Here is a 25574-nt window from a genome sequence, read left to right on the forward strand (position 1 = left end):
AGTTGCAGACCGCCTTGGTTACTGGTCACATGGTCGATCATCGCATGTTGAGGTCCTCCGTCGGGAGCGACTTCGCATACCATGCATCGTGAGCAGATGACGCCACGCTGTCCAAATCGAGAGCATGGACAATCGATCGCCTGACACCTCGATGGCCCGTTGCAGTCAATTACACTGGATTTGCGGCACCGTTGCATACTGTTGAGCAGCCTTGCCCACAAGCGCTTCGTCGCCCATTGCCACACGCTTCTCTTCACTATGGCTTCGCGTTCTTTCATGCGCTTGTTGTGAGCGAGCTCAGTCGGCGACTGCTGCGAGGTGTCCTCGACACAGCCGCGGTTGTCAGCCATTCGGAGACATATCCTGACTCCTCTGACTTGAAGGTAGACTTGACAGACAACGACACATTATCGTCGCTTTTCGCCGACAGCGCGAGCGGTTCCGCCTAAACGCATTGCTCCGTTGTGGTATAGACGATTGTGCAACTCTTCGGGAGCCCCGGTCGATTACCGTTCGACTCGCTCGGGAAGTTGCTGGTCGACAACGCCTTATAATCGCACAAAAGCGGGCGCCAATCGGGTGTTCTTGTCCTGGTGCACAACACTTCAAGGGACTTGCACCGGAAGCGTGTCGTCAGCATCATAGCCTCAACGCCGCAAGATAACTCACGATTCCTTTCACCTGGCGCGCACTGGCAGACTTCATCCATCGTGGTGGTGTCGCCACTAACACCTCCATCATTGAAGCAGACTGGTATCGTCTTCCTCGGTCGCTTGGAAGCAGCCTCGCGGCACCGTCATACGGCTGTTGTTGATGGTCCCAAAGTCGTTGGGCACCACAAGCTTCTCGTCGATCGATTGAACATCGGCCTTAACGTCTTGCCACGATCGATGCTCCTTGGGCAGCGTCGTACTCGTCGCTGCTTGACAGCACAACACCGGATACTCACAGGCGCCCTTCGACAGCGACTGCTGCGCATCCGTCGCCACCTGCGTGGGGACCCACTAAAGACCTTGCCGACGATCGTCATCATCCATGGCCTTGTCACTTGCTCCTTGCTGCCAACCACGCCTTGGTCTGCAGTCGGATCGGGCTGCTCGGTCATCCGAGCATTCACGACGTTGCCCACGAGTCCTTACCTCTTGCAGCTGGACTCCGACAGGCTGATCGTCATGTCGATGATCATGTCTGCGGGCGAGCCACGTAAAGCTGGCGCCACTTGGACACGAGGATCGTCTTCCGAGTTGATCGCCGAAGAAGAGTCTTTGAACTGGGTGCTGACCATCTCCAGAAGTTGAATTGGCTGTTGCAATGACTTCAAGTCGGGTCTAGCTTGGGTGACTGGCGCCTCGTTGATTTGTTCAACGGGTTACAAACGAGGGACGAGGACAACTGTGCAGCTACGTTAACGATGTCACTATTACATACAAGGCTTTTTACGGCGGGTTGACGAGAAAACCACCACCATAGCACACGTACACATCGACCACCTCGACACGTGTCAGGTCATGACGGACATTGGTCGCCGCCAGAGGCGACTCGTCCTACTGCTAGCGCTCCTTGAACACAACATTTTGCAGACCACACTACTGGATCGTCTCTGCAGGGCCCACGAAAGCGGCGCTTTCGACAACCTTAGATGAGGCATTCTCGGTTGACCTCGCCTTGCCACGCTCGGGCGGCCCTGCACTCCAACGCAGGCCCGCCTCTCCCCGGCTGCTGCGACATTTCGCTTGACCAGCTCCTCATCGGGCTTGAGACCATGTCGGCATCTTCCGAGCTCGACGCTGTAGTAGCCACATCGCTGCGCTTTGACGCCAGTTGAAAAAACTTCACGACGCCGTTAGTCCTCACCTGACCCAGGTCGTGCATTGTCATCTTGACATTTTCGCGTGGACTGCGCTGTCGGTTGCTGCCGCTGTTGCTGCTGACATCCAATGAGTCAGCAAGCTGATGAGCGTTGTCGGCACACAACACTCTGCAGCGACGTCGTCGTCGCGCTCCTTGACTTCGACTAAGGCCGAGTTTGCACATGAAGCCTTCGTCGAACGCAAAGCCTCGTTCTAGAACGTCGGATTCCTGGGACACCTCGGCTGTCCCAGCGCTGTTGACGTGCTGCTTGCCATTTTTGACACGCTCGACTGGGATGCCGTCTGCTGCGGTGACTTGAGGATTATCCTTGTTGAGCCGCCGTTCATTGCGCACCGCCTTCTTGACGGGTTCGCTTGAGGTCTTGCTCATTGCCACGGTTGTCGGCGAAGGAATCGCATCCCTGCCCCCGAGCTTGCTTCCATTGGCAAAGCTCGTAACTCGTGTTGACCTGGTTCGTCTGTCATTTGTGTAGCACCGACTCCTGCCGTTGGCACCGCGCGCCATCGGCACCGAGTTGCTGCTTGAGGTCGCCTCCTGGTGCGACGTCTTTGAGCATTCCTGCGCTCTTTACTGCCGCTGTCATCGCGAGACCGCGGCAAATTTTGACCCGCGAAGAGGACTCTGGGTCTTGGGGCGACGCTTCCTTGCGTCTCAAAGCAGTCCCGACGTGACCCGGTGCGTCCCCGCTACGATATGCGACCTCAGCTGCCTTGCCGACGGTGCACCCCCGATGCGACACCTCGTCGCATCGCTTGCTCGTCTTCTTGTCGAGCTTTTTCTTTCTGACCTTGATCGAATGGTGTGCGTTGTTGTCGTGCCCCTTGCTCTCATGAGCTGCCTCAGCCACGGACGTAATCGCACAAGTAGTTTCCATGACCGACTGCTTCTTCAGGACACTAGCTGGCCTCAAAGTACTCAAGCGCGCCCTTTGGTTCGTTCTCCTTGAACGCATTGACCGTCGTCGTCTCGCACTCGGCCGTCATCGTGCCAATCTTGCCCTCGTCATCATTGCGCGCCTCGCCCTTCGGGACTTGAGCCGCGTCGACTGCCGTGCCATCACTTCCTGGACCAGCTGCGGTGCAATGTTGCTGCAGGCTGCACATGGTCGGCCACCAAAATCGGCAACTGACGATCTTGACGCTGTGCCTCTTCCACCAACGATGTGCACTGTGCCTGCTGACCATGAACTTGTACTCGGTCTTGGGGGACATGAGCGGCCATCTTGTCTTCTACGTGGAGTGTGCTCCACACGTCCTTGATGAAGTCGCAGTCGATGAGGACGCGGCGGTACGTCTCGAGTTCGGGGCAGAAGAGACAGGCTTGGTCGGCCCTGTCGAGCCAGTTCAAATGTGCGCGGAACTTGACCGCGCGGAGCATCACTTGGTAGACGAAGTCGGCGTACTCGGATAATATGGCGTCGGGTAGCCGGAGCTCGGCTGCGGCTGCTATGGCAGCAGGCGTCGCGTAGAAGTCTTCATCGACGCCCAGATGACGGGTCGGAAGCTGCAAGCGCGTCCTTGGCGAGGCACGACGTCGGCGGGTTTCTGCGGACGTCGTCAGGGTCAACGGCAACCTTGTGTAGTCGAACCAGCCATGGCGACTTGGGAGTCGGGCTTGGCACGGGGTGATACGTGAAGGCGTCTACTGTCGTAGCGAGCCAGCGGAGCAGCCACTTGTCGTTTGGTGTCGCGTGTGGGCCGAGGTCACGGCTGCGGCACTTTGCCGTCACCACTTGGATGAGGCGTTGAGTCGTTGTCGCGAGCATCTCCTTCGAGGCAACAGCGAGCATCAAGGCTGCTTGCTGCAGCCTCGATGGAGACGCTGTTGGGCTTGGGTGATCCCGATCTTGGCCATCGTCCGTGTACCGAGTGTGCCATCTTGTAGTCTTTTCCATGTAAATACATCTAACTACAGTGAGAAACGGGTTAGACCAAAGCGGTTGTTAATGGACCAGCGGCGACGGCGCCGAAGGCATACGCAGCCCCACGCGAATGTCGAACCAGTACTTGAGCATGAACTTGAACCGGTCGGGCACTGCATTTGACGTAAGCAGACGCCGTATCTGGGGTAGCGACGGGTCTGCGAAGGTGAGGTCGGCAAAGTTGTCCCACGGCGCGTAGGTGTTGGCAACAACAGCCATGCTTGCCGACGACCAGGCCGAGACCGGGGACGTCGTGGGCGCGGCCTGCATGTAGCGTAGCGAGTGGCCACGGTGACGCGCTGACCACGTAACAAGCGCCGGCTTGAGGCCGAGGCCCGCTTGATGTTTTAGCGCGAAGACGATACTTTGTTGGAGGAGCCGGTGGCCTTGCGCCGATGACGGGCGACTCGCCGTTGATGAGCGGGAGGATCATTTTGTCGATGATTGCGGCCGTCGGGGTATCCGGTGCGACCCACGCGAGCTGGTACCAGAGGACCGGTGGGCAAACCGCTTGCAATATGGTGGCCTTGCCGGCCAAGGTTGTCGACTTGTGTCGCCAGAAGAGCAACCGGTCGCGCAGGCGACTCAGTGTGTAGTCGCAGTGAGCGTTTCGCGGCAGGTTCGGACCTACAAAAATGCCGAGCGCATTGGTCGGCTTCGACGGCTGAACTAGCTGCAGCGTCGGCAGGTTTGGCATAGGCGAGTGCGTGAGAACTTGCGTCTTGTCTCGGTTCAGCTAAAATCCCGAGAGGCTGCACAAGTGGTCTACGAGCACAAGGAGCCGTTATATCGTTCCGCTAGGAACTCATCCAGGATCGAGCGAGCGAGGATGCATTGGAGTAGTATCGTCACGATTAGGATAGTTCATGCACTAGTTGTCATCGATCTGCATCACGTTGTTGAGCTTCACTGCAAAGTCTTGCAGGTCGTTGCTACACTCCAGTGGTCGACACCGTTGTGTTTATAACTAGGGTACCCAAGAAACGTGGTGTACAACCACTTGCTTGTGGAGATAAAGGTCGATCCTGAGCTTCACCAACACATCGTTCATCCCAAAACCTCTTTTCCTTCTTCGACCACGTTAATGACTGCAAAAGCTACTTCAAACTGGGCAAGTTGGCCGGGCTAGCAGCTAAATGTGGACCAGCAAGCGCAACTCACCCATGTGGTCCATGGAATAGCTTTTATACCTACGGCTGCCCTAAGCTGGGACTGGTCCAAGGTAATGAATTCAAGGTCTGACATATTTCTCTTGAACTGCTCGACAAACTTATATAGGAACATTGATTCAAATCGCAGATCAATATCCAACAGACAAGACACACGAAGCATTCCGACAGTCGCGCAGTTTTTCTCTCCGGCTGCTGTCGTGTCAGCAAGAGCGATCTCCTTTTCTGCCCTTGCTCTTCCTATCTTGAGTAGGTATGTTTGCTTCTGCTTGGACGTGCGATCTTTGCGCAAGCTCCGCTTTTTCTCTTCGTGGCTCTTCGCTGATATTAATCTGTGCTGGTCTTGTAACTCGCGGACACGTTTGGTGACGATTTTCGAGATTCTGCACAAGCGTCTCGTTCGGCCGGCAGCTTGTATCTAGCGATAGTGCTGCAGTTCAGCACTAGTAGTTGTCTGATCACTTAAAGGGAATGATGCGATTCTTCGCTGTGCGAGAAATCACTCGGTGTACAAATCATCGTGTATTGTCGTTTGGAGGCGTTGTACATCCCGAGCCGACGTCAACACAGCGATAACAATTTCTCCTCTAGTAGCAATAAGCCAGTCGTCATCGTCACTGAGATAGCCTCTCGTGACTAATTATATCCGAAGTCGTGAACACTGCTGCTACACCACATAGTATACTAGTACTTGTATACCAGATCGAAAGCATTTCACTCGAAAGTACACTATTTCCGAGAGATCTAGATCCGCCATGAACCAATCAGCGGCGTCGGTATCCAACCGGCACGAAGAGGCGGCTTTGCGATGCGGCAGTTCCTGCCCTCGATGTCTGACGACGGCGCATCTCGCATCGCTTGGCTGGCCGATCAGGCCGAAAAACTCCAAAATAGCGTCGTAAATGTTCACCAAGGGCTCTCGCTGGCGCCGTCATTGTACTTCAGCACTCGCCGATGCACGTATAGCGACGTCGTCTCGATCGTCACGACCGTGCGCACACAGTCACAGATCACATCGGCGCAACAGAGCCACGCAAGACGTCACAACCATGCAGACACCTTCAACGACCCACTCTATGTCAACCCTCTCCAAAACGACCGTGACCGCGACCTCGACAACCACGAGGTAATTCGTTCTGTTGCGTGGACTTGACGTCTATTGAAGAATGCTGTAGCGCTACCGCAAAGCTCTCTCGTTCGAGAGATCTGTCTTCATGTCCAAGCTTGATTCACACCGCCATACCCGTCATGAGGTGGTGCAAATGCTTTTTTATAAGTGGCTCACCAGCGGCTTTTACGTAGCTCGAGTACAAGGCCGCATGTACGATTCAGCGCACGCAGCGTGGTCATGCGCTCCGAAAGAACCTCGACCGACTCAAGAAGACTCTTGTTATTCGAAACAAGTACGCGTCGCGATGAAGGACGTGACGTACGGCACTGGCATCATACTCGAGGAGAAGGACCGCACCCGAGCGCGATTCCACGAGTGCACGACTGCAGCAGTGCGCATACAGCGTATCTTTCGCCAGCGTCTCGCACTTGCCATTCGCCGCAAGGAGGCGCGAATGGTAACCGAAGAGCTCCTCAACGACTGCGCGCGCGTGATCCAATCCTACGTCCGGCAGCGCCTAGCCCGCTGCTACGTGCGCAAAATCCGGCTTCGGCACTACGAGCTACTGTGTCTTCGCCTCGCGCTGCTCGTACAGCGACTCTACCGAGGGTACATTGCGAGTGGCGTTCTTCGCATGCGCCGTTACTGTGTTCAGACCGCGGCAACACGTATTCTCCAGAATGCCACTACGTGCATGCTTGCGACCAAAGCGCTGCGACTCCAAGCCAGCCGAACGCAGAAGGCACAAAATGATTACGCCGCCATCTTCCTACAACGCTGGATGCGTGGTTTCACGAGTCGGGCACGTGTCTCGCGCCTTCGTGCGCTTGAGCGTCAGAGTATCGTTGTCGCGGCCAGCTTACTAATCCAGCGCGTCTACCGCGGACACCTCGGTCGGCGTCGGAGTGCACGCCGCGGGGCATGGCGCGCTGCCGAAAACCAGTTGTTGGCCTCGATGGCGATTGCTCGAGCTATTTCGGGCTTTCTTGGGCGCTGTCGAGCGCGCACATTGCGCCTCGAGCAGCAAGTCGACGTTTTTATTCAAGCGCGGCGTGGCAACCAAGAGGCAGTCGTCGACTTGCTCGACGGTCTTGGTATCGAGGCGCCTTTAGACCCGAACGGCATAGATCACAACGGTACCGACGCGCGTTGAGTGACATTTTCTTAATCTTGCTGGCGTAGGAAACACGGTGCTTTGCATCGCAAGTCGCTTTGGGCACTTGTCTATTGTGCGGTCTCTGATTGCCCGCGTCCGACTCGACGCTGCGAATCATCTCCAAATGACGCCAATCATGCTGGCCGTGCACCATGGCCACGCCGACGTGGCTGATTACTTGCTCACAAAAAACCCAGAGCTCGTCACAACGGGACGAACTGTTTTGCACGACGCAGCGCGCAATGGGATGCTAACAACCGTTGAGCAGCTCTTGCTTCACGGTCTAAGTGGTACAACCCAAGACGCAGAGTGGCGACGAACGCCGCTGCACGAAGCTGTCCGAGGCGGCAACCTTGCGACGGTGCAATTTATCCTTGACCATTGCCCAAAGGCCACTGTACGCTCTCGGCATTCGGAAACTGCTGGTTCTAAGAGTAGTAGGTCAACTACCAAGATCTGCATGGTGCGACCGTTCTACATTACGCCGCCCGTACCGGCAGCCTCGAGATGGTTATCGCACTACTATGCGCAGGTACAATCACGAACTTCTTCTCGCCGCCATAATCTCACGCATCGTGATGGATCGCAGGTGCGGATGTGAGCATCTTAGACGGTCATGGCCAAACAGCGTGGCGGGTCGCGCTCTCTTGTGGTCACGATGCCGTCGCCAGCGAGATCCGGAAGCGCTGGAGTCTCACGGATGAGCACGAGGACACCGACACAATAGACGATCTCAACGATGATGAGGCTGCGCTGACGCCAGCGCAGCGCGTCGCTGCGGCTCTGGAGGGTCCGCTACGCAACCTCGAGCACCTTCTGGAAATGGGCATTGACATCAACGAGCGCGACACGAGCGATGGGCGCACGATGCTCATGAAAGCATCAATGAAAGGGTTCACGACGGTGGTTCGGTTTTGCCTCCAACGCGGCGCGACCATCGACGAGATCGACAACGCGGGGCGAACGGCCCTCCTCCACAGTGCCCCTCACAGTGACGTAGCCCTATACCTTCTTTCCCACGGTGCAAACATCTTGCACCAAGACGATGGGTGTGCTTCGTACTCCTTCAGCTCTATGGTTCTAGTATCGTTGACGTAGAGGTCGCACTGTCCTGCACGAAGCCGCTAGTCATGGCTATACCTTCAGCGAGATCATTGCCGTGCGCCATATCCATGTCGATATCAAGGACAATGCTGGGTACTCCATATCCCGAATCATACCATTGAGAAGACCGTCTTCCCTACAATAGGTTGACACCACTGCACGACGCTGCCAAGGTCGGCAGTGCCGTGGGGGCCAAGAAGCTGCTGAATCTTGGCGCGCGTGTGAGCTGCGTTGACTTGGACGACCAAACACCGATTCACTACGCCGCTATGCACCCATCACCCGCGGTGCTTCGAGTCCTCTTGCGAGCAGAGGCACGCGCAGCTTTTCTACGAGACCAACGCGGGCGCTCGGCGGTGTTTGTTGCTATCGAGCGCGGTCACATTGCATGCGTCGAAATGCTTCGAGCGTTTGGCGTCACGCTCGACGAGACGGATCCACAGAACGCGACTTTGCTCCATGCCGCGATTGCGTCGCAACAAGACGTCTCTGTGGACTACCTCCTGGCGCAAGTTCCAGTCATTGAGTGCACGGAACCACTAAAGGGTTCCCTTGACACGCCACTGCACTTGGCGTGTCGAATGGGATACGTCTACGCAGTCGACAAGCTCCTGAGTTCTGCCGCGGATCCCCTCTCCACACGGGTAATCACCGCAGCAGATTTTTGCTATTGTGACTTACACACCACTATAGCTAAATGCTGTTGGCGACTCACCGCTCCAGACAGCTACCCGATGCGGTCGTGTCGATGTCATATCCACCTTTATATCACACGGCTTCGACTTGACTGTGACAGACCGTGAGACGGGTGCTTCGCTCCTACACGTCGCGGCTGAGATCGACACGGAGACTTTGGACCCGACTCTTGTGCCTCTGTTGGTCCACGCAGGAGTCTCGCTGACACTTTTTGACAAGAAAGGGTGGCAGCCACTACATATCGCAGCCACGCGCGCCAAAGGTTACCCTACCCTACCAGTCCATTGCTGTTCAAGTGAGTACGTAGGTGCGGGCGTTGTTCAAGCGCTTATCGCGGCCGGTGCTCCCGCCAACGGCGCCGCCAAGAATAACATGACGCCGTACCATTGCGCAGCCCAAATGGGTTTGTGCTTTCCTCATGCCACTACTCGGTCTTACCCAAAATTCTAGGCATTGGAGAAATCATAGCGATTTTCAAGGCGAATGGTGTGTCATAGTTGCGAGCCAACGAGTCATGCCACGCGAGTGATATAACTTAGCCAAAATAACTAGTGTACCATAGAACAAACGTTGCGTGTTTGCGTACAAGACGGTAGGTTACGTCTGCACCCTGAGAAGCCCGGTAAACGCATAGGCATCCATGGCCATTCACGCATGAAAAGTGAACTGGCTCACGTGGTTGACCACGATATTTTCTGTGCTATCGAGCTGGAGCTGTTTGATTGCCTTCTTATAGCCGGGCGTACTTGCACCTCCGGCCTTCGCGATGAGCTTGTTAATCATCATCAAGAGCGCACCTTCAGGAACCGCCTCGACCATGTGCTCGTCCAGAAGGTCCCAGGTGCTCGTGCATTGCTCGAGGAATCCAGGGGGATGGAACGAAGTACGCACATCGCTCCAAAGCTCTTTTCAGAGCTCTTCCCTTGGCGGTCGCATTGCATAGCAGCTCGTACTTATACAGCTCCCTATCACACGACATGTCGTCGAACGCAACGATCATGAACTTGGAATGAGCGACTTTTGTAACCATGAGGACGCCACCACTTGCATGCTACCTTGTCGTCAACGTCGTTGACGCCCGTCCTCGTCGTCTCACTCCATCACCACCGGTCGCCACCTTGGTACCGTGGTCTCAAAATATGTTGGTCAGCTAACCGAGTAACGTTGACTTTGTGACCGATTCCATAGCTTAGCTGCCACTTTGCGTTCTGCTTTGTAGTAGGTACACTAGCCGGTGTTCAGGGAGGGCGTACTCATTGAACACTACAGTGTACTGACTGCTGCCAAAGGCTCTACAGTCCCACATCAACGGGGTTTTCCCGTAGAACGAAACACGCAAACACACATCGCCTTGTCGAGTGGTTTTGACGTGGGCTACAGTTGTAGGGTCCAACCCAGTACAGTAATGGCTCACTTACGGCCTGACGAAACACGCCAGGCAGACCGCGTCTCAAAACTAATGAATTTGGACGATCTTCCGCTTAGTGCATGGTCTCGTTGGAAGCAAATGTGGACCTCGTTGGATCCTGTGTGTAAAACGTCGATTGACACGATTCCCACCGTTATTTCCCACTGTGCAATCGCTTAACCGGCAGGTCCGTAAAACCCGCGAGAGTAACACTTGTAATGGGCGGCTATTTAATCATCGACAAATCATACAAAGGCCAAGATAATAGAATACAGAGACGGCCAAAAATCGAAGTCAATTGATGCTGACGTGTCTTCCAACCGTGGCGCAGCAATTTCTATTTTCTCATTTCACATTTTCGCCATCATGGTAGACGTCCCGCACATGTGCTCGCCAATGTATCTCATCCGCGCCCCTCTGTAGTCGTCGACCAGCAGCACGCCGAGCACCGCAGCTCCCTCCAGCGCCGCCGCCTTGCGCAAGTATGTCCTCTCCTCGCACTATACCCCGAGTCTAATGGCTTCTATTTAGCCGTCGCCCTGCCGCCAAGTCGTCGGCCAACACGGGCCGTGGCATGGGTGGTAGCTCCGCTGGTATCCTCCGCTTCTACACGGACGATGCCCCTGGCATTAAGATGGGCCCCACCACTGTGCTCGTGCTCTGCTTGATGTTCGTCGGCTTCGTCGTCTTGCTCCACGTCTGGGGCAAGTTCCGCAGCTAAACGCGACACCTCCACCGTGTTGGTGTAGTAGACCTTTATAGCTCGAATACGATTGTACCTCTATTTGTCTTTGCAATCTTGCACACTCTTCCATACCCCAACGGGTCGTAGCAGTACAGTGTAGTCGACTCCAAGACCACCGAACCGCGCGAGGATCGACTGCAAAAGGCCGCGAGGTGTGTTCACGGAGGCGGGCAGCACCAAGTTCAGTGCAGACGCAATTGTATTAGTCCGTGCGATAAGGAATGTTGGAATCCTCCAGGTACTTTTTGATGCTATCGTTGAGCTCCCCCGTGACCGAGACGGCGTAAATGCCTGGCACGAAGCGACCGATGCGGCGCCACTTGGCGACCCAGCTCTCGCGCGGCTGCATCATCGCAATCATGCCTTCAAAGTACGCGGTCGTGCAGTCCGTCACGCGCTGGCGGTTGTCCTGCATGTTGAGCACGGCGCAGTTGTCGCAGCCGCTCTCGTAGAACTGGCTATACGTCTTCACGAGGGAGCAGATCATGCACGCGCGCAGCTCGCGAAACGTCGTCGGGATCTCCGCATGGACCAGCCCACTGTCGTCGTCGTAGTCGTCACGGGCCATCGGCGCTCTCGTCTCAAGTGGGAGGTGGCCACGAAACGCTACGAGGCCGAGGTAACCGGATACCAATTCAGCACGTTATCCGGACAATGTGTTTGGGCCAGCTCTTTATCGTTGCAGATGCTATTCCATGCCTGCGAGATGCATGCGACGACGGTGCTCGTGGCCCCAGACCACATCCACATCTCCGTGGCCGACGCACGCTGGTCGCTGGTCATTGCTCGCCTCAAGAGCCACGTGACGCGTCGTTGGATTCCGTTTTTTCAATCTGGGCTCCAATTGTATCCGGACTCGTCCACCAACCGGATAGCGCTTGCGGTGGCAGGACCAAGGAAGAGACAAAATGGTGAGAGGATGCAAGCGGCGCAGGTGCTCATGCTGCGTAGGCCGCCGATCGTTACAACATCAACCGCCAGTGGGAGCACCTCCAGGCCAAGTACGTCGGTACTGGCCACGCCGACACGTCCAAGTTGTACGTCGCTCTGGGCGCTGTGGCCGTGGCCTCATCGTACTACGCGTAGCGAATGGGCCGTGAACCAGCACCGCGATACGCTCGCATCGCACATTGGCCACAACGACATGCTTACGTACTTCGCTGTCGCCGAGAACGAGTCGCTTGGTCGCGTTCGCTACACCATGCTCGAGGTACCAAAAGTGTGTGGGGCACGCATGGAGGCGACTTGTCGGTGTAGAAAATGCTCCAGCCGTGCGGCCCGCCGCCATTTAAAGAGGAAGAATGAAGTGAGCAGCTGCGCTATAAATCTGAGTCTATGATGAGCTTGCCAAGTCGCTGAACGGAACGTAGCGTTGCGTCACGGGGCGCTGTAGCGCCAGTGACTTGAAGCTAGAGACGGCGGACCGAACGGTCATGGCGTCGTCCTCGAGCTTTCGCTGCTGCTGTCCCACAACGTGGTGTAGCCGGTGCAAGAGAGTTCGTTTTTCTTGCAGCAATTCGTGCTGGGACTTGTGCTATAATGGCATGGTGCGTACGATATCGACGAGCAAAGACCGTACCACAAGCAGTGCTGCTTCGGTCAACGAGTTGTTAGACCTCACGGATTGCTGCTGCGCGGCAATCTTCCGACACACGTAACGATGGAATTCCTACCACTGCGCCATCAACAATGGCTCTCCGACACATCGTGTAGCGACGCACAACGTCTTGGACAGTCTCGGTGCGCGCATCGCAGGCTACTAGACAGACTTCGCGTGAGGCGCGCGATTGCTACGGATAGTACAAGCGTCGGACCACGAGCAGGCCGCCGGTGGTCTCCCCAGCGGTGACGCGGTGCATTGTTTTCGTCAGTGCTTGGGTCATTTCTACGGCGAGGCTCGCCCAAGGGGATGGCGACGTTTTTGGCCAGCACTTGCACAAGCCTTTTCACATGGTCCCGCTCGCGCTCGAAGCGCTTTTGGAGGCGCATCTTCTCGGCGGTCGATGTAGCCCGTGCAAGCTGTCGACTGCGGGTCGCCTCTTTCACTAGATCGTTCTGCAGCACCTAGACCCCGCGCATCGCAGGTGGTTGACCACGTCGTGTTAAGTGTACCTGGACCAGGTCGTTCATGCCGTCAATGAATTGTGCATGCCTATTTTTAAACCGAGTTATCAGCGTCTGAAAGCATCGATTGAACCGCCGGGCGTTGCGGCGTCAGTTTTGAAGCGACCGCAATGGCAGACGATGGCGACGCCAAGGGCATGATTGCGCAAGAAGAGCGTGAGCTCCGGCGCGTCTTCGACCACCTCGCGGGCTTTCGTCAGAAGAAAAAACTCGGTCAGAGTATCGCGACGCTTCGCGACCGAAAAGCACAGCTCGAGTTTGCCAATTCCAACTTTTCAAGCAACTCGGCGCCGATCTTTGACGCCGCTGGCAAGAAGATGACGCAACCCGAGATTGTTGCGGAGCTGCGGTCCGTCGAAGCCGACGTGGACGCGCACACCACGGAGCTAGCGGCGCTCAGCAGCGCGGCGGCGGCGACCTCGCGTGTTATCAAAAGCGAAGACCTCTACGATGCCATCAAGGCGCTCGGAAAGGTGTGCGCCAAGAAAGAGATTAGTGATATGATCTGGGAGGCTGATGAGAACCTCGATGGCGCTGTCGACTGGGAGGAGCTGCGGGGTATGTTCAACCGCAACCTTCTCGACAAGACCGAGCTGGAGCCCGTCAATTTATTCAACGTCGTGCAGTTCATGACGTACGACAAGAAGATGTGCGGTACGATTACCGCTGACGACACGATGGCGATCCTCTTTGCGCGCTACGGCCAAGCGCAACTCGAGACGAAGATGAAGACGCTCTTTGGCGACTCGGACGAGCTTTCGTTTGTCAACTATCTCGACCGCGTCGGAAAGCAGCGCAAGCCCAAGAAAGCTCCGGCATAAGAAGCGGTAGACGCTGGAAATACACTGCGTTGATTTCAATTATCTACTGCTTCGACGACGCAACGACTGTGGCGTACGGGATGTCTCCGCCAAAGATGTCCAGAGCACTCCCAATGGACAAGTCGACCTACGGACGTGGAGTGAAACCTCGCAAGTCTCGCGCGCAACGTACCTTGTTGTGGCCGAGACGTTCGACGAGACCCAAATCGTCCTAGTTGAAGAAACCACGTTAGTATCGATCCAGACAAGACACTTCGGGATATACCAGCGAGCGTGCACCACCCGCGTATGTCACGGGAATTGGCGACCATCGTCCGAGAAGGTCAACGAGCTCTTCCTGCGTTCGGTGAGGTTAACGACTTGGTACGTCCGTGTACAATTGAATTACCTGAATACCACAGCGCTTGCCTTCGACGTCGACCGCATGCACGAGATACTCGTCGCAGTACTGCGCCAGTTCACGCAAAAGCTCTTCACTACGCGATTTCGTTGCATCGTCGTCCACTCATCAGTGATGAAGCAACTATGCTGTACCTCAGGAAGACATCGGTAAAGACTTGCCAGCGGTCGGTCATGATATAGAAGCGGCCATCTTCCTTCTTGCGGCAACTCAAGTCCAAGACCTTTTTCATGTTCGAGAGAGAAAAAATTGTTGAGAGCCTACCACTCGGTCCTTGCCCGCGACGTCGCGAAGTTGCGCAAGTCGCGCCATGTCAATGTGGCCGTTCCGGAATACGTACGACGTCACGATGACATGGCTCGCGCCTGCGTCGAGGTACATACGCGCATTCTCGGCCGTGATGCCACCTACGTCGGAACGCATCGATGCAAGCACTCTGACGGCGTCACCGGATCGTACCGCCCACTTGCATGCCGTGCGGAAAGGCCGCCAGTGCACTCTTCGCCGCCGCCTCATTGGCCTCGCTGGCGCCAAGCATGATGATGTGGCCGCCGCGCAGACCGTCGCGCTGGTACATGCTATCGTCGTCATTCGTCTGCACACTGACCTATCATGGTGCATAATGCGTCGTACGTGGCATAATCCGCGGCGCTCAAAGTCGAGACGAAGTTGGTGACAGGGCCGGCGGCGTCCTGGCGGTCGGAGAGCGTTGAGCCCACGATCTGCTTGACGACGCCTGCGTGGATGTCGATGCAAGGCCGGAACTTCATTCACGCTGGGGCTTTGCGAATGAAGGGCAAAAGAAGATCTCGATCGTTGGCTCACGTCCGCAATCACATGCTCGCACTTTCTTCTGGCACCAACACGATTTCGGGTGCCTATCCCGAAACAGTGTAATACTACTCGAAATACTGTTTTCGTCGCCACGTTGCCATTCGGTTGACTCATTTCCATTTCCAAGTCCGAGACGATGGCGAAGAAAAGCTCGACGACGCAGGGGCAGCCGACGTGGTACATGCCGCAGCCGATGGACTCGCTCCTTGAGTACTGGGAGCGCCACTACCCGCTCAAGCTCTACAACAGCATGACACGCTCGAAGACGCCCTTCGTGCCCATGCAGAAGAAGTGCGTGACGTGGTACATGTGCGGCCCGACGGTCTACGACATTACGCACCTCGGTCATGGCCGCACGTACACGTGCTTCGACTACGTGCGCCGGATCCTCGAAGACTACTTTGGCTACGAGGTCAAGCTTGTCATGAACATCACGGACATTGATGACAAGATTATCGTGCGGTCGGCTGAGCACGGCTGGGCGGCCGCGCACCCAGGTCAGTCGCTGCCCGCGGCCAAGGATGAGGCCGCCAAGGTCGTCTTGCTGTGGGCGTCCGAACAAACGGCCGAGAGCAACATGAAGCGCGCTGAGGAACTCGCCAAGACGTTCGAGAAGACCTTCATGGACGACATGGCTGCGCTCAACATCAAGCCGCCGACTGTTCTCACGCGCGTCAGCGAGTACATGCCCGAAATTGTCGAGTTCATCGAAGGCATTATTGCCAACCGCTACGCGTACGAGAGCAATGGGTCGGTCTATTTCGATACGCAAGCCTTTGGCACCGCCAAGGGCAAGGCGTATGGCAAGCTCGTGCCTGAAAACGTCGGCCAGTCAGAGCTACTCGCTGAAGGCGAAGGTACATGCCTCGTCGTTGCTCATGGTTGTTGTGTATTGACTGTCGTGGACTGCGTAGGTGCGCTCTCGGTTGGCGCCAGCGACAAGCGTAACGCCAACGACTTCGCGCTGTGGAAGAAGTCCAAGAAGGGTGAGCCGTTCTGGGCAAGTCCGTGGGGCGAAGGCCGACCCGGGTACATGACATGCTCTTCTCGTGTTGTGTTCTGACCTGAAGGTGTTGATAGATGGCACATTGAGTGCTCGGCCATGGCCAGCGACGCGCTCAAGGACCTCGCGGGTGGCCGCATCGACATCCACACGGGTGGCATCGACCTGCGCTTCCCGCACCACGACAACGAAATTGCGCAGTCGGAGGCGTACTTCAACTTTGAGCAGTGGATCAACTACTTTGTCCACACGGGCCACCTCAACATTGAGGGCCTCAAGATGTCGAAGTCGCTCAAGAACTTTGTCAAGATCAACGAAGCGCTCGCGATGAACTCGCCGCGCCAGCTCCGGTTCCTCTTCCTCCTCCACAAGTACAACGTGCCGATGGACTACAACGACAACACTATGGATGAAGCCGTCGGCGTCGACTCGTTCTTCGCCAACTTTTTCCAGAACGTCAAGGTCGCGCTCCGCGAAATCAACGTCGACCAGACGCAAAAGTGGGGTGTCCACGAAAAGAAGCTTGGCGCCCGCACGCTCGAGATCAAGGAGAAGGTCCACGCCGCCCTCGCGGACGACCTCAACACGCCGCTTGCGCTCCAGTTGCTCCAAGAGCTTGCGAAGGAGGTGAACCGGTACCTCGCTCTCAACATCCCGCACGTCTCGATGTGCCTCCGCGCCGCAGCCGAGTACATTACGCACATGCTCCGCGTCTTTGGCCTCATTCCTGACGCCACCGACATTGGTTTCCCCCTCGGCGCGTCGGGCGATCAAGAAACTATTCTGACGCCTGTTCTCGACATCTTCGCCGAGTTTCGTGACCAGGTCCGTACCGCGGCCCTCAGCAAGGACCCGAACCTCGCCAAGCTGATCATGGAGCTCTGCGACTCGGTGCGCGACGCGAAGCTGCCGCATGCCGGCGTCCGCTTGGAGGACCGTGCGAACGCGTCGTCCGTGTGGAAGCTCGCCAATAAGGACGAGCTGCTCGAGGAGATCCGCCTCAAGGAAGAGGAGAAGAAGGCGAAGGAGCTCGCCAAGGCCCAGCGCATCGCCGACGAGCAGCGCAAGCTTGCAGAAGAGAAGGCTCGCGCCGGGGTGCACCCGAAGGACATGTTCAAGCTCCAGAAGGACAAGTATTCCGCCTTCAACGAAGCGGACGGTCTCCCGACGCACACGGTTGATGGCGAGCCGATCTCCAAGGGCGCTCTCAAGAAGCTCGCCAAGGAGCAAGAGAAGCAGAAGAAGCTTTTCGACAAGTACCACCAATAGGCAATTGTCGGTTCCGCTCTTCCGCCATGCATAATCCCATCTTCATTTTCGTTCTTCCCTGCTTGCATGTTGCCGCCACTACAGTACCTTTCCTGCGTCCTCTTCGGGCTTCGTGGCCCTGCTGCTGCTTGGGTGCTCCGTTGCCCCCTTTTGCGATGACCGGAAACGAGGCTGCATATCCGGACTCTGCTGGGTGCAGCCAATGGGCGCGCAGATGTATTTTATTACGAACGGTGGCCCCAGTATACAAATGTCCAAGTTGTAGAAAAGAAAGCAGCATCGCCGGCGCTGATTGGCCCGTCCGTTGGTTGGCTGGTACATCCGAATTCAATATTAAATTGCGCTCAGCGTTTGGCTGGTTCTCGTGTATTGCCCCAGTCGTGGGCTTTGTTTGTCGAAACCTCATTTTCATTGTCCCTTGAAAAACATGCCTAAGATCAGTCGCCACCGCAACTACCGCAAGACGTACCGTACGCCGACGCGCGCCTTCGGTAAGGAACGCCTCGACCAGGAACTCAAGCTCGTCGGTGAGTACGGTCTCCGCTGCAAGCGTGAGATCTGGCGCGTCCAGTTCACCTTGGCCAAGCTCCGTAAGGCTGCTCGCCAGCTCCTTACGCTCGACGCCAAGGACCCCAAGCGCTTGTTCGAAGGCCCCGCCCTCATGCGCCGCCTTAAGCGTTACGGCCTCCTCGCCGACGACGAGAACGAGCTCGATTTCGTCTTGCGCTTGAACATCCAGAAGCTCCTCGAGCGCCGTCTCCAGACCAAGGTCTTCAAGCAGGGTCTTGCCAAGAGCATCCACCACGCTCGTTGCTTGATCAAGCAGCGCCACATCCGCGTCGGCCGCCAGCTCGTCGATGTGCCCAGCTTCATGGTCCGCCTCGACTCGGAAAAGCACATTGACTTCTCGGTCACGTCGCCGTACGGCCAGGGCCGCCCCGGCCGTGTCGCCCGCAAGCGTGCTGCCCAGCGTGCTGCCGCCGCCAACGGCGGTGCTGAGGAAGACGACGAATAAACGCTTGATGCGACCTCCGTTGTTTTTGTAAAGGGCGATGACACGACGCATCGACTAGGGGCTTATTGTAATATACTGACCCGGTCCTTGTGATTGCATCTTATCGCCTTGCTCACGACAAGTCTCAGGTCCAGTTCACCGCAGGCCAGAGTAAGCCTGATCGTGAAGCCGTATTCCTCTCGGTTGCTTTCCTCGCCGTCCGTGCCTCGTATCCAGATCCGGTTATTACGCACTCGGTGTTACACCAAAGCCAAAGCATGTAAGGAACTGCGACCCCTGTGAGTGAGCTTACGCCTGCCCGTCATGTGGCCACGTCTAGGTCGCCGACTCACCCCATCAACAACTTCCTCCAGGTGCATCTTACTCCCAGCGTCTCTCGTCTTGGCTATCGTTTACGACGGCCCCTGGGTAGTACACCCGCGTGACGCTCAACACGGGGCCACAGCTTCCGCCGACGTCTATGCCTGATGGTCATGCGCAGTACTTGCTGGCGCGGGTATAACGTCTTCTTCCACTATCATATTTCGAACACGCTTTATAGGACGTCTTTCAATACAACTTTGACCGGGAGCGCACGCTAGTCGGAAGTGGCGGCCGTGGCCGTCGCAACTCGACCGACTCCGGCAGCGTCGCGTCGGAAGGCGACCGAAACGTAAGAGTCTGACCGACCAGGACTAGCCCATAGTGTGATTGTGATGCATTAAATCCAATGACATGCGCTCTTCGACTCACCCGCCTTGTCGTACCTAGAGCGCGATATCTCCGGCTGTTGCCCGCAGCCAAAGCGACGAGGACATGGCCGCTGCCATCGCTGCGACTCTTGAGCAGCACTAGATTGAAGAGTCTACTGATATTCACTTCAAACTATTTGATCGGACTAGCCTTGTGTGCCATGTTGTGGGCAAGCCAGTACCACGTGCCATAGTCGACGTAAATCTCGTCGTCAACAGCGATGGGTCGCGTGGCCCGCACAATGGCCTGGCAGAGCGCAGGGTCCTTCTCGAATATGACGTTGTGTACTCCCTTACTGCGGCTGAGTTGATGTAGCGCGCGGCGACGTTGGGTCGGGAGCGGGCGTCAACATAGACACCCTGCCCCAGGCGCATGAGGTAGGCCTTGTTCACCACATGAAGTGCCTCGCTTGTCGTAAGCATGTCGCCTGTGTACACACAGACAGCGTCCCCCGTGGTGAACGGCTTGGTTGCGAAGAGCCCATCACCAGCGTTGGGCAACCTGGACGGCCGCACCGCCAGCCCTTCCTCAATCATCATCAAATGGAAACGAGCAATAGAGAGCAAACGTGAACTTATTTAATGCTGGGTACCCTGGTCGCTAATGAGCGTGTCCACCATGGCTTCGACCTGGGCATCCGGGAGACCTTCCGAGTTCAGGATCGCATTCGTAATCAAAATTGTGTCATGGCACGACGACGAGTTGACCCACACAAGGCCGTTGAAGCCGGCGGCAACTTCGAACGGCATCGCCTTGCCCAGAGCGCTCAAAACGGCACAGTCGTCCTTCAGCAAGCTAACGACATCGTCCATCGTGAGCCTTTTCGCGCAGGACACAGATGCCCAATCAGTACCTCTTTGCGAGCCCGATCGAAGCCTTAAAGACGTAGCCGCCGTTGAGTTCGCCGTACAGAGCCAAGCCTGTCATCCAGTCCTTCTTCGTCATGTGGGATGGCGCTATAAAACAGTAGCGACTCAGTACACATAGCACGGTGTCCGTCGCACACCTTCGCACGTCAGCGCCGGCTCCAGATCTTGGTTCGTGCTGAGGACGCGGCAGTAGACGAGCGCGCCCGGCTGCAAGTTAGGGCGGTTGCGCTTGCTGGCACCGTCGAATGCAAGCATTCCCAGCGTTGCATACGACCTACGTCACTTGAGTTTTCGAGTATATGACAGGAATATCGTACGAGGCGCCAATGTCCAAGCGGTAGAACTCGGCGTTGCGGTCGACGACTAGGCCCACAACACCATCATCGACAGCGGGTACATACTAATGGCAGCAGATAAATGAGCGTGATGCATAAATAAAGCACAGAACGATCACGAGACGTACGCGCTTGTGGTTGTAGTCAAGCCAGTAGCGGTTGGGCGGGCGGTAGCGCAGCACTCCGGCGTTCGTACTCGTGATAGCGTTGCCGTTGGCGATGAGGCCGGCGCCGAGGCGCAGCTTCTGCGAGAGGTTGGCAATATGCTTGGTGACGTCGTCGCCCGGCAGGACGGTCACGGGCTTGAAGGCCAAGTCGATGCTCTTCTCGGTGCTCAAGAGGAACTCTTCGGCCATGCTGTTGTCGCTTCCGGAATCGAGGCAAAGATGATGCAATTGGTCGGGGCGGCTTGGGCGATCCGGATGCGATTATCCGGTTTTTCTACGGGGCCACCAGTGCTTCCAGAGGAGAATTGTTGGCCGTCGACGCAAAGATGAAGCCGATTTTCGGGAAGATTGTCAGCGACAAGATGCAGAAGAGCGTGCTCGTGGCCGTCACGCGCATCGTCAAGGACCCCAAGTACGGCAAGTACTACAAGAAGACCAAGAAGTTCATGGCCCACGACGAAGAGAACGCGTGCAACATCGGCGACATGGTGCGCCTGAGCCACACGCGCCCGCTCTCCAAGAACAAGCGCTGGAACGTAGACGAGATCTTACGCAAGGCCGAAATTTAGACATGTAGTAGCAGCCAACAACGCAGTGTATTTCTTTACTACGGCCTTGTCGTCGCCTTGACACGATGACACACTGTACGACGCTACGGGACCTACAGCAGCAGCTATATACAGCAAATTGACGACCTTGCCTCTAGCTCACGGAACTCGTGCGAGCATCATGAAATTGCATCGTCGCTAGCAAGTTGGCAGAGATTTGGTTGCCGCGTGCAAGCTTGATGTGCCACGAAGTGACTAGGGAAACATCGTGGGCCAAGACGTGCAAAGGCAATACGCGTTAGAATATCGGTGCAATCAAAGCTACTACGTCAGACTCTAAAACTCGTCGCTGTCCGAGAGGAGCTCGTCGTCGACCGGAAAGTCGCCGACTATGACGTTGTTGGGGCGAATGAAGCCGCCAAACTTCTCGGCGCAGTCAAAGTACCGCTTTCCCTTGGCACAGCCATTGCCTTTACCAACGGGCTCGTCGAAAACGACACCAACCCAATAGCTCTCGCCGGGGGCGCCTGCAAGCTCCGCGACGGTACCCACGAACGCGACTCGGCCGCGGCGACCGCCCGGTTTCACCTCACAGCGGTTGCCGATCTCGATACCCTTGACAGACTCAGCGTCACAGACAACATCGCTTCCTGCGCGGTTGGCCTTGGATGCTCCGGGAAGAACCTTTGGCTTCCAGTTCGGGTCCTTGGCAAGCTGCTCACGCTTGTAGTTGCGCACCGTGTTTTGGCCTACAGTGTATTTCCATCAGTGCCATTTACTGTGTGTACATCAGTGCATCGTACGCTTGTCATAGTCTTCCTCACTGATCTCGTACTTCTGCACGAGCGAGACGTCATCCAGGCCCCCGCCTTTCGAGAGCGAGAACGGGTCGTTGTCTTGAACGTGCAGCGTCATTCCATGCTGGACCGGGTAGTAGCCAAGTTTGCGGTTTTCGTCGTCAAGGATACCGACAGCCGACGACCCGTTCTTGAGGATTAGCGTCATGTAGTCGGGCTTCGTGCCGCAATGGCGGTAGATTTTTTCCTTCACTTCGCCGATCGTCGCATGCATGTCGAGCCGGATGTCGACGATCGAGCGCTGGAGGTGCGAGTGCGTGATGTGCACGCACACAAGACCGTCGGCGACGCCCGTGTACTCGTAGCCGTCCTTGGCCGTAATGTAGTTGCGCAGCGCCCGCAAGTCTTCAGCCATGGTACCGGAAACGCAAAATATCGATTGACTCCTTTCGCTCTTGTTCGGATACCCAGCCTCTTCCGGACGACGAGAGATCTTCCGATTTCGACGGCGCGTTGGGTGACGTCACGACGAAGCGTATCCAGAAGCAAATGAGCTTCTTAACTTAGTGCACCAGTAGTCAAGCAGGTTAATCGTAGAGGCGGCCGCGCCCAGACCGTGCCGTCTGCCGCTTACCGACGATGTAAAAAGCTTGACGAGGTTGGTCGAGTTCTGCCGAAAATCCCAGTCGTTTCACACTCAAGGCAGTCGTTACGCTTCCTCCAGTCTTTCATCCGCCTTGAGCATGCACGGGTTGTTGGCTGTCGTCCTCGCGCTCATCGCCGTTGTGGCCGATGGCGCGATCATCTCGGGCCTCTGCAACGACAAGAACACGTCGACACCGCTCGTCAAAGGAGACCAAACGTACATCTGCATCAACGTCAACGACATGTACCGCGCCGTCTTCACGCCGACCGTTGACGACTATGTGCAGCTCCGCATGTACAACTGTAGGCACCGACGCCTGCATGCGTGGACTATACTGTGGACTACATCGTAGCGTACTCGGACAACCGCATCGTGAACGCGAGCGCGGCCTCCTTCCTCACGCTCTCAAGCATGACGTCGCGCTCCGTTTACAAGCTGTACGCGGACGTGACAGGGCGCGCCTTTCCGACACTCACTGCGATTATCACTGTCGCCAATGGCATCGTACGCACGACCACGGCCGTACCGCCTGTGTAAACGCGAGAGTGTACTGTAGATCCAAGGCATCTCGTGGGACGATGGCTGCTACCTCTGCGATGCAGCATCGTGCATGTCCAACCTCTATGCCTCGCCCAAGCGACCGCTTCTCAACTCGGCTTTTGGCGACGGCAGCACGTGCTACATGAACCGCACAACGTGCACGGCCACGGACAACGCCTGCGACCTTGGCGTACATTCGCAACACGAACCGAAACAGCTTGATGAAGAATTGTTTGTAGATTTACGTGGGCTGGACAGGCACAGACTACAACGGCAACTACCTCAGCAGCGCTGGTACGTGACGAATCTGGGTGGGCCATATACAATGTTTACCAGGCATGCGGGTATCGCAATTCCAAGCCTTCTCTGTCAGCTCGTACGTCAGCGACCTGAAGAACAAACTCTCGACGCTCCTCCCTCGCTTCTAGTGACCTTAGTTCAACAGCGTCCATGGTTGTGTATTACATCATTCGTAAAGCATATATCCACATCAGCGACCTAGTACCGGTGTTCGGTGTCATCTTATTTGATGTAGTTGTGGATCGTCTCGTCGTTGTTGTCCTTCTCGAGGCAGGCGTCGAGGTTGTCCCACCACTGCGGCAGGAGCGTCTGCGAGATGAGCTTGAACCACGGCGAGATCAAGAGGCTCTTGTCATTGATGACGCTCTCGAGCTCATCGCGGGCGACGAGGCGGATCTCAGCGACCTCGTTCGGGTTGATGTTGACGTTGACGGCCGCGCGCACGAGGAGGATGTGGTCGACTTCGTACTCGCTCCAGTTTTCATCGTAAGGCGCGCGGTAGAGCACCTTGGTGATAAATTTGAACTGGCCCGTCGTGAACGTGTCAAGCGGGATGCCAAGCTCGTGCTCAAGCTTGCGAATGGCCGCGCGCTTGACACCGAGGTGCTCCTTCTCCTCCATTTCAGCCTCGAAGTGCAGCGGGTGGCTGCAGCAAGTGTTGGCCCAGAAGTCGGGGAACGTGATCTTCTCGGCCGCGCGCTTCTGGATCATGAGCTTGTTGTCCGGCGTGAAGAGGAAGACGGAGAACGCGCGGTGGAGCACGCCGTCCTTGTAATGCGAGTCCTTCTTGGAGATCGGGCCGAGGTTGCGGTCCGTCTCGTCGACCTGGATGCACATCTCCTCCATGAGCTTGACCTGCGTCTCGTCGGCGGCCGCGATCACTGCTTCAAAGGACGTCGAGACCATTGTCGTTGCACTCGTTATCACTGCGGAAAGGAAAGCCAAATGATGTCCAAGTGACTTGACGGCGACGGCAATCCCATTTGCTGCCACCCCTCCCCACCCCTACCCAAAATTGGCGATGAGCCCAGCATCTTTTTTGCGTCGCCCGAAGCGAGCGGCTTTCGACGACGACAATGCACGAAGCCACGTCAGCGCAGTCTTTCCCTTTATCGACCAAGAAAAGTAGTTTGTGAGCGTTTTCAAAGTCTTGGGCAGGTCTTGCCGTCGTCGTGATGCTGAGGCTACACTCCACATCCAGGTAGACGATAAATATAGAGCCTTCACATCCTCGTGGGTTGCAACCATGGGTACATAATATTGTGTGCCCCTGGTTGCAACGACCACTTTTTATATCCTGCACATCGTCTTGCTGTGCCTCAACGAGTGGCATAGGAGGCCGTAGGACGCACGCCATCTCGCTTGTAGCACGGCGGTCTCTTTTTCGTAGGCCCCCAGCATGCACATGCTGATGGTCCCCCCATTACGTTCTTGGCCCCCGCATCGCAGACGTCTGGTGCGTATTTTTTTGTTCCTCTCCAGCGCCTATCTTATCATTTGTATGACTGCTCGTGGCCATTAAAAGATATTTCAAAGAGTCCTAATTGTATGCCTAATTAGGCAACCCGTGTCGCATTGTCCTGATTTCACGTGGCACGGTTGCATAATCCCCGAGCCCTCCCGGCTCCCCCAATCACGCGAGACAGTGAGTTTGTGGTTATCGCCATGCCGTAATTAAACTTCGTTTGGTACGCCTAAGTGCGGCGCTCAACGCCGAGGAAGACGATCGAAGGTGCCTTAAGTGCGCCTGCGCCTGGGGCTTGTACAGCTCACTTTCATTTTCGAGTCGTACTGAAGATGTCGTTCGTCGCTTCGCTCTCCGCGCCCGCTCCCGTCGCCGGCTTCTCGCCCATGACCTCGGGCCGCCGCGCGCCCCTGGCCACGTCGGCCGCCAAGTGGGATGCCCGCTACTCGCACGCGGTGCCCCACGACGCTTCGTACTACGGCAAGTGCATGATCGGCGGTATCCTCTCGTGCGGCCTTACGCACACG

General features: G+C 56.5%; 14 protein-coding genes across 14 annotated transcripts; 8 read left to right on the top strand and 6 right to left on the bottom strand.

Annotated features, from left to right (window-relative positions):
• Positions 1 to 737: 737 nt before the first annotated feature.
• Positions 738 to 1105, bottom strand: SPRG_14340 (hypothetical protein; the record flags this gene model as incomplete). Its single annotated transcript, XM_012353468.1, has 2 exons — positions 738 to 912; positions 990 to 1105. 2 exons carry the CDS (start codon positions 1103 to 1105, stop codon positions 738 to 740), a joined length of 291 nt encoding a protein of 96 aa, XP_012208858.1.
• A 6248-nt stretch (positions 1106 to 7353) lies between these two features.
• Positions 7354 to 11221, top strand: SPRG_14341 (hypothetical protein; the record flags this gene model as incomplete). Its single annotated transcript, XM_012353469.1, has 9 exons — positions 7354 to 7626; positions 7671 to 7761; positions 7993 to 8278; positions 8328 to 8426; positions 8479 to 8948; positions 9130 to 9291; positions 9337 to 9422; positions 10861 to 10919; positions 10969 to 11221. The coding sequence occupies 9 exons, from the start codon at positions 7354 to 7356 to the stop codon at positions 11156 to 11158; spliced, it is 1716 nt and encodes a 571-aa protein (XP_012208859.1). The 3' UTR covers positions 11159 to 11221.
• Positions 11222 to 11333: 112 nt separating this feature from the next.
• Positions 11334 to 11806, bottom strand: SPRG_14342 (hypothetical protein). The gene has a single exon (XM_012353470.1). The coding sequence runs from the start codon at positions 11748 to 11750 to the stop codon at positions 11385 to 11387; it is 366 nt and encodes a 121-aa protein (XP_012208860.1). The 5' UTR covers positions 11751 to 11806; the 3' UTR covers positions 11334 to 11384.
• A 252-nt stretch (positions 11807 to 12058) lies between these two features.
• SPRG_14343 (splicing factor 3B subunit 5) lies at positions 12059 to 12564 on the top strand. The gene is made up of 4 exons (XM_012353471.1): positions 12059 to 12093; positions 12134 to 12219; positions 12269 to 12392; positions 12440 to 12564. Exons 1-4 carry the CDS (start codon positions 12091 to 12093, stop codon positions 12485 to 12487), a joined length of 261 nt encoding a protein of 86 aa, XP_012208861.1. The 5' UTR covers positions 12059 to 12090; the 3' UTR covers positions 12488 to 12564.
• Positions 12565 to 13355: 791 nt separating this feature from the next.
• Positions 13356 to 14154, top strand: SPRG_14344 (hypothetical protein). The gene has a single exon (XM_012353472.1). It carries the CDS (start codon positions 13417 to 13419, stop codon positions 14125 to 14127), a length of 711 nt encoding a protein of 236 aa, XP_012208862.1. The 5' UTR covers positions 13356 to 13416; the 3' UTR covers positions 14128 to 14154.
• Positions 14155 to 14170: 16 nt separating this feature from the next.
• Positions 14171 to 15297, bottom strand: SPRG_14345 (phosphoribosylformimino-5-aminoimidazole carboxamide ribotide isomerase; the record flags this gene model as incomplete). Its single annotated transcript, XM_012353473.1, has 8 exons — positions 14171 to 14254; positions 14300 to 14338; positions 14393 to 14464; positions 14516 to 14603; positions 14662 to 14750; positions 14792 to 14934; positions 14987 to 15105; positions 15161 to 15297. 8 exons carry the CDS (start codon positions 15295 to 15297, stop codon positions 14171 to 14173), a joined length of 771 nt encoding a protein of 256 aa, XP_012208863.1.
• A 185-nt stretch (positions 15298 to 15482) lies between these two features.
• On the top strand, positions 15483 to 17686 carry SPRG_14346 (cysteinyl-tRNA synthetase). The gene is made up of 3 exons (XM_012353474.1): positions 15483 to 16218; positions 16276 to 16390; positions 16442 to 17686. The coding sequence occupies exons 1-3, from the start codon at positions 15498 to 15500 to the stop codon at positions 17631 to 17633; spliced, it is 2028 nt and encodes a 675-aa protein (XP_012208864.1). The 5' UTR covers positions 15483 to 15497; the 3' UTR covers positions 17634 to 17686.
• A 292-nt stretch (positions 17687 to 17978) lies between these two features.
• On the top strand, positions 17979 to 18746 carry SPRG_14347 (30S ribosomal protein S4). The gene has a single exon (XM_012353475.1). The coding sequence runs from the start codon at positions 18061 to 18063 to the stop codon at positions 18646 to 18648; it is 588 nt and encodes a 195-aa protein (XP_012208865.1). The 5' UTR covers positions 17979 to 18060; the 3' UTR covers positions 18649 to 18746.
• A 222-nt stretch (positions 18747 to 18968) lies between these two features.
• SPRG_21410 (hypothetical protein) lies at positions 18969 to 19312 on the top strand (the record flags this gene model as incomplete). Its single annotated transcript, XM_012353502.1, has 3 exons — positions 18969 to 19001; positions 19061 to 19144; positions 19190 to 19312. Coding segments are annotated over 3 exons (240 nt in total), but the record flags the coding sequence as incomplete, so codon positions are not given.
• Positions 19313 to 19512: 200 nt separating this feature from the next.
• On the bottom strand, positions 19513 to 20940 carry SPRG_14348 (hypothetical protein; the record flags this gene model as incomplete). Its single annotated transcript, XM_012353476.1, has 7 exons — positions 19513 to 19647; positions 19677 to 19903; positions 19973 to 20175; positions 20234 to 20336; positions 20387 to 20523; positions 20567 to 20649; positions 20713 to 20940. The coding sequence occupies 7 exons, from the start codon at positions 20938 to 20940 to the stop codon at positions 19513 to 19515; spliced, it is 1116 nt and encodes a 371-aa protein (XP_012208866.1).
• Positions 20941 to 21048: 108 nt separating this feature from the next.
• SPRG_14349 (30S ribosomal protein S17) lies at positions 21049 to 21453 on the top strand. The gene has a single exon (XM_012353477.1). It carries the CDS (start codon positions 21078 to 21080, stop codon positions 21318 to 21320), a length of 243 nt encoding a protein of 80 aa, XP_012208867.1. The 5' UTR covers positions 21049 to 21077; the 3' UTR covers positions 21321 to 21453.
• A 159-nt stretch (positions 21454 to 21612) lies between these two features.
• On the bottom strand, positions 21613 to 22686 carry SPRG_14350 (hypothetical protein). Its single transcript, XM_012353478.1, has 2 exons — positions 22103 to 22686; positions 21613 to 22048 (listed from the first exon to the last, which is right to left on the bottom strand). The coding sequence occupies exons 1-2, from the start codon at positions 22509 to 22511 to the stop codon at positions 21636 to 21638; spliced, it is 822 nt and encodes a 273-aa protein (XP_012208868.1). The 5' UTR covers positions 22512 to 22686; the 3' UTR covers positions 21613 to 21635.
• Positions 22687 to 22834: 148 nt separating this feature from the next.
• SPRG_14351 (hypothetical protein) lies at positions 22835 to 23824 on the top strand. Its single transcript, XM_012353479.1, has 5 exons — positions 22835 to 23044; positions 23095 to 23246; positions 23299 to 23472; positions 23522 to 23576; positions 23619 to 23824. The coding sequence occupies exons 1-5, from the start codon at positions 22840 to 22842 to the stop codon at positions 23708 to 23710; spliced, it is 678 nt and encodes a 225-aa protein (XP_012208869.1). The 5' UTR covers positions 22835 to 22839; the 3' UTR covers positions 23711 to 23824.
• Positions 23712 to 24528, bottom strand: SPRG_14352 (hypothetical protein). Its single transcript, XM_012353480.1, has one exon. The coding sequence runs from the start codon at positions 24486 to 24488 to the stop codon at positions 23805 to 23807; it is 684 nt and encodes a 227-aa protein (XP_012208870.1). The 5' UTR covers positions 24489 to 24528; the 3' UTR covers positions 23712 to 23804.
• Positions 24529 to 25574: the final 1046 nt, after the last annotated feature.

Source organism: Saprolegnia parasitica, assembly GCF_000151545.1.
Source record: "Saprolegnia parasitica CBS 223.65 unplaced genomic scaffold supercont2.125, whole genome shotgun sequence".
NCBI lineage: Eukaryota > Oomycota > Saprolegniomycetes > Saprolegniales > Saprolegniaceae > Saprolegnia > Saprolegnia parasitica.

Bases quoted from the DNA above. Each gene is read 5' to 3' on its own strand.
- SPRG_14342 (XM_012353470.1), bottom strand. From the start codon at position 11,750: ATGGCCCGTGACGACTACGACGACGACAGTGGGCTGGTCCATGCGGAG.
- SPRG_14343 (XM_012353471.1), top strand. The intron at 12,220-12,268 runs GTACGTCGCTCT...TACTACGCGTAG, and splicing joins CACGCCGACACGTCCAAGTT to CGAATGGGCCGTGAACCAGC. The intron at 12,393-12,439 runs GTACCAAAAGTG...TTGTCGGTGTAG, and splicing joins TTCGCTACACCATGCTCGAG to AAAATGCTCCAGCCGTGCGG.
- SPRG_14344 (XM_012353472.1), top strand. From the start codon at position 13,417: ATGGCAGACGATGGCGACGCCAAGGGCATGATTGCGCAAGAAGAGCGT.
- SPRG_14351 (XM_012353479.1), top strand. From the start codon at position 22,840: ATGCACGGGTTGTTGGCTGTCGTCCTCGCGCTCATCGCCGTTGTGGCC. The intron at 23,045-23,094 runs GTAGGCACCGAC...ACTACATCGTAG, and splicing joins GCAGCTCCGCATGTACAACT to CGTACTCGGACAACCGCATC. The intron at 23,473-23,521 runs GTACATTCGCAA...AATTGTTTGTAG, and splicing joins ACAACGCCTGCGACCTTGGC to ATTTACGTGGGCTGGACAGG.
- SPRG_14349 (XM_012353477.1), top strand. From the start codon at position 21,078: ATGAAGCCGATTTTCGGGAAGATTGTCAGCGACAAGATGCAGAAGAGC.
- SPRG_14352 (XM_012353480.1), bottom strand. From the start codon at position 24,488: ATGGTCTCGACGTCCTTTGAAGCAGTGATCGCGGCCGCCGACGAGACG.
- SPRG_14350 (XM_012353478.1), bottom strand. From the start codon at position 22,511: ATGGCTGAAGACTTGCGGGCGCTGCGCAACTACATTACGGCCAAGGAC. The intron at 22,049-22,102 runs GTACGATGCACT...AATACACTGTAG, and splicing joins TGAGGAAGACTATGACAAGC to GCCAAAACACGGTGCGCAAC.
- SPRG_14346 (XM_012353474.1), top strand. From the start codon at position 15,498: ATGGCGAAGAAAAGCTCGACGACGCAGGGGCAGCCGACGTGGTACATG. The intron at 16,219-16,275 runs GTACATGCCTCG...TGGACTGCGTAG, and splicing joins GCTACTCGCTGAAGGCGAAG to GTGCGCTCTCGGTTGGCGCC. The intron at 16,391-16,441 runs GTACATGACATG...AGGTGTTGATAG, and splicing joins TGGGGCGAAGGCCGACCCGG to ATGGCACATTGAGTGCTCGG.
- SPRG_14347 (XM_012353475.1), top strand. From the start codon at position 18,061: ATGCCTAAGATCAGTCGCCACCGCAACTACCGCAAGACGTACCGTACG.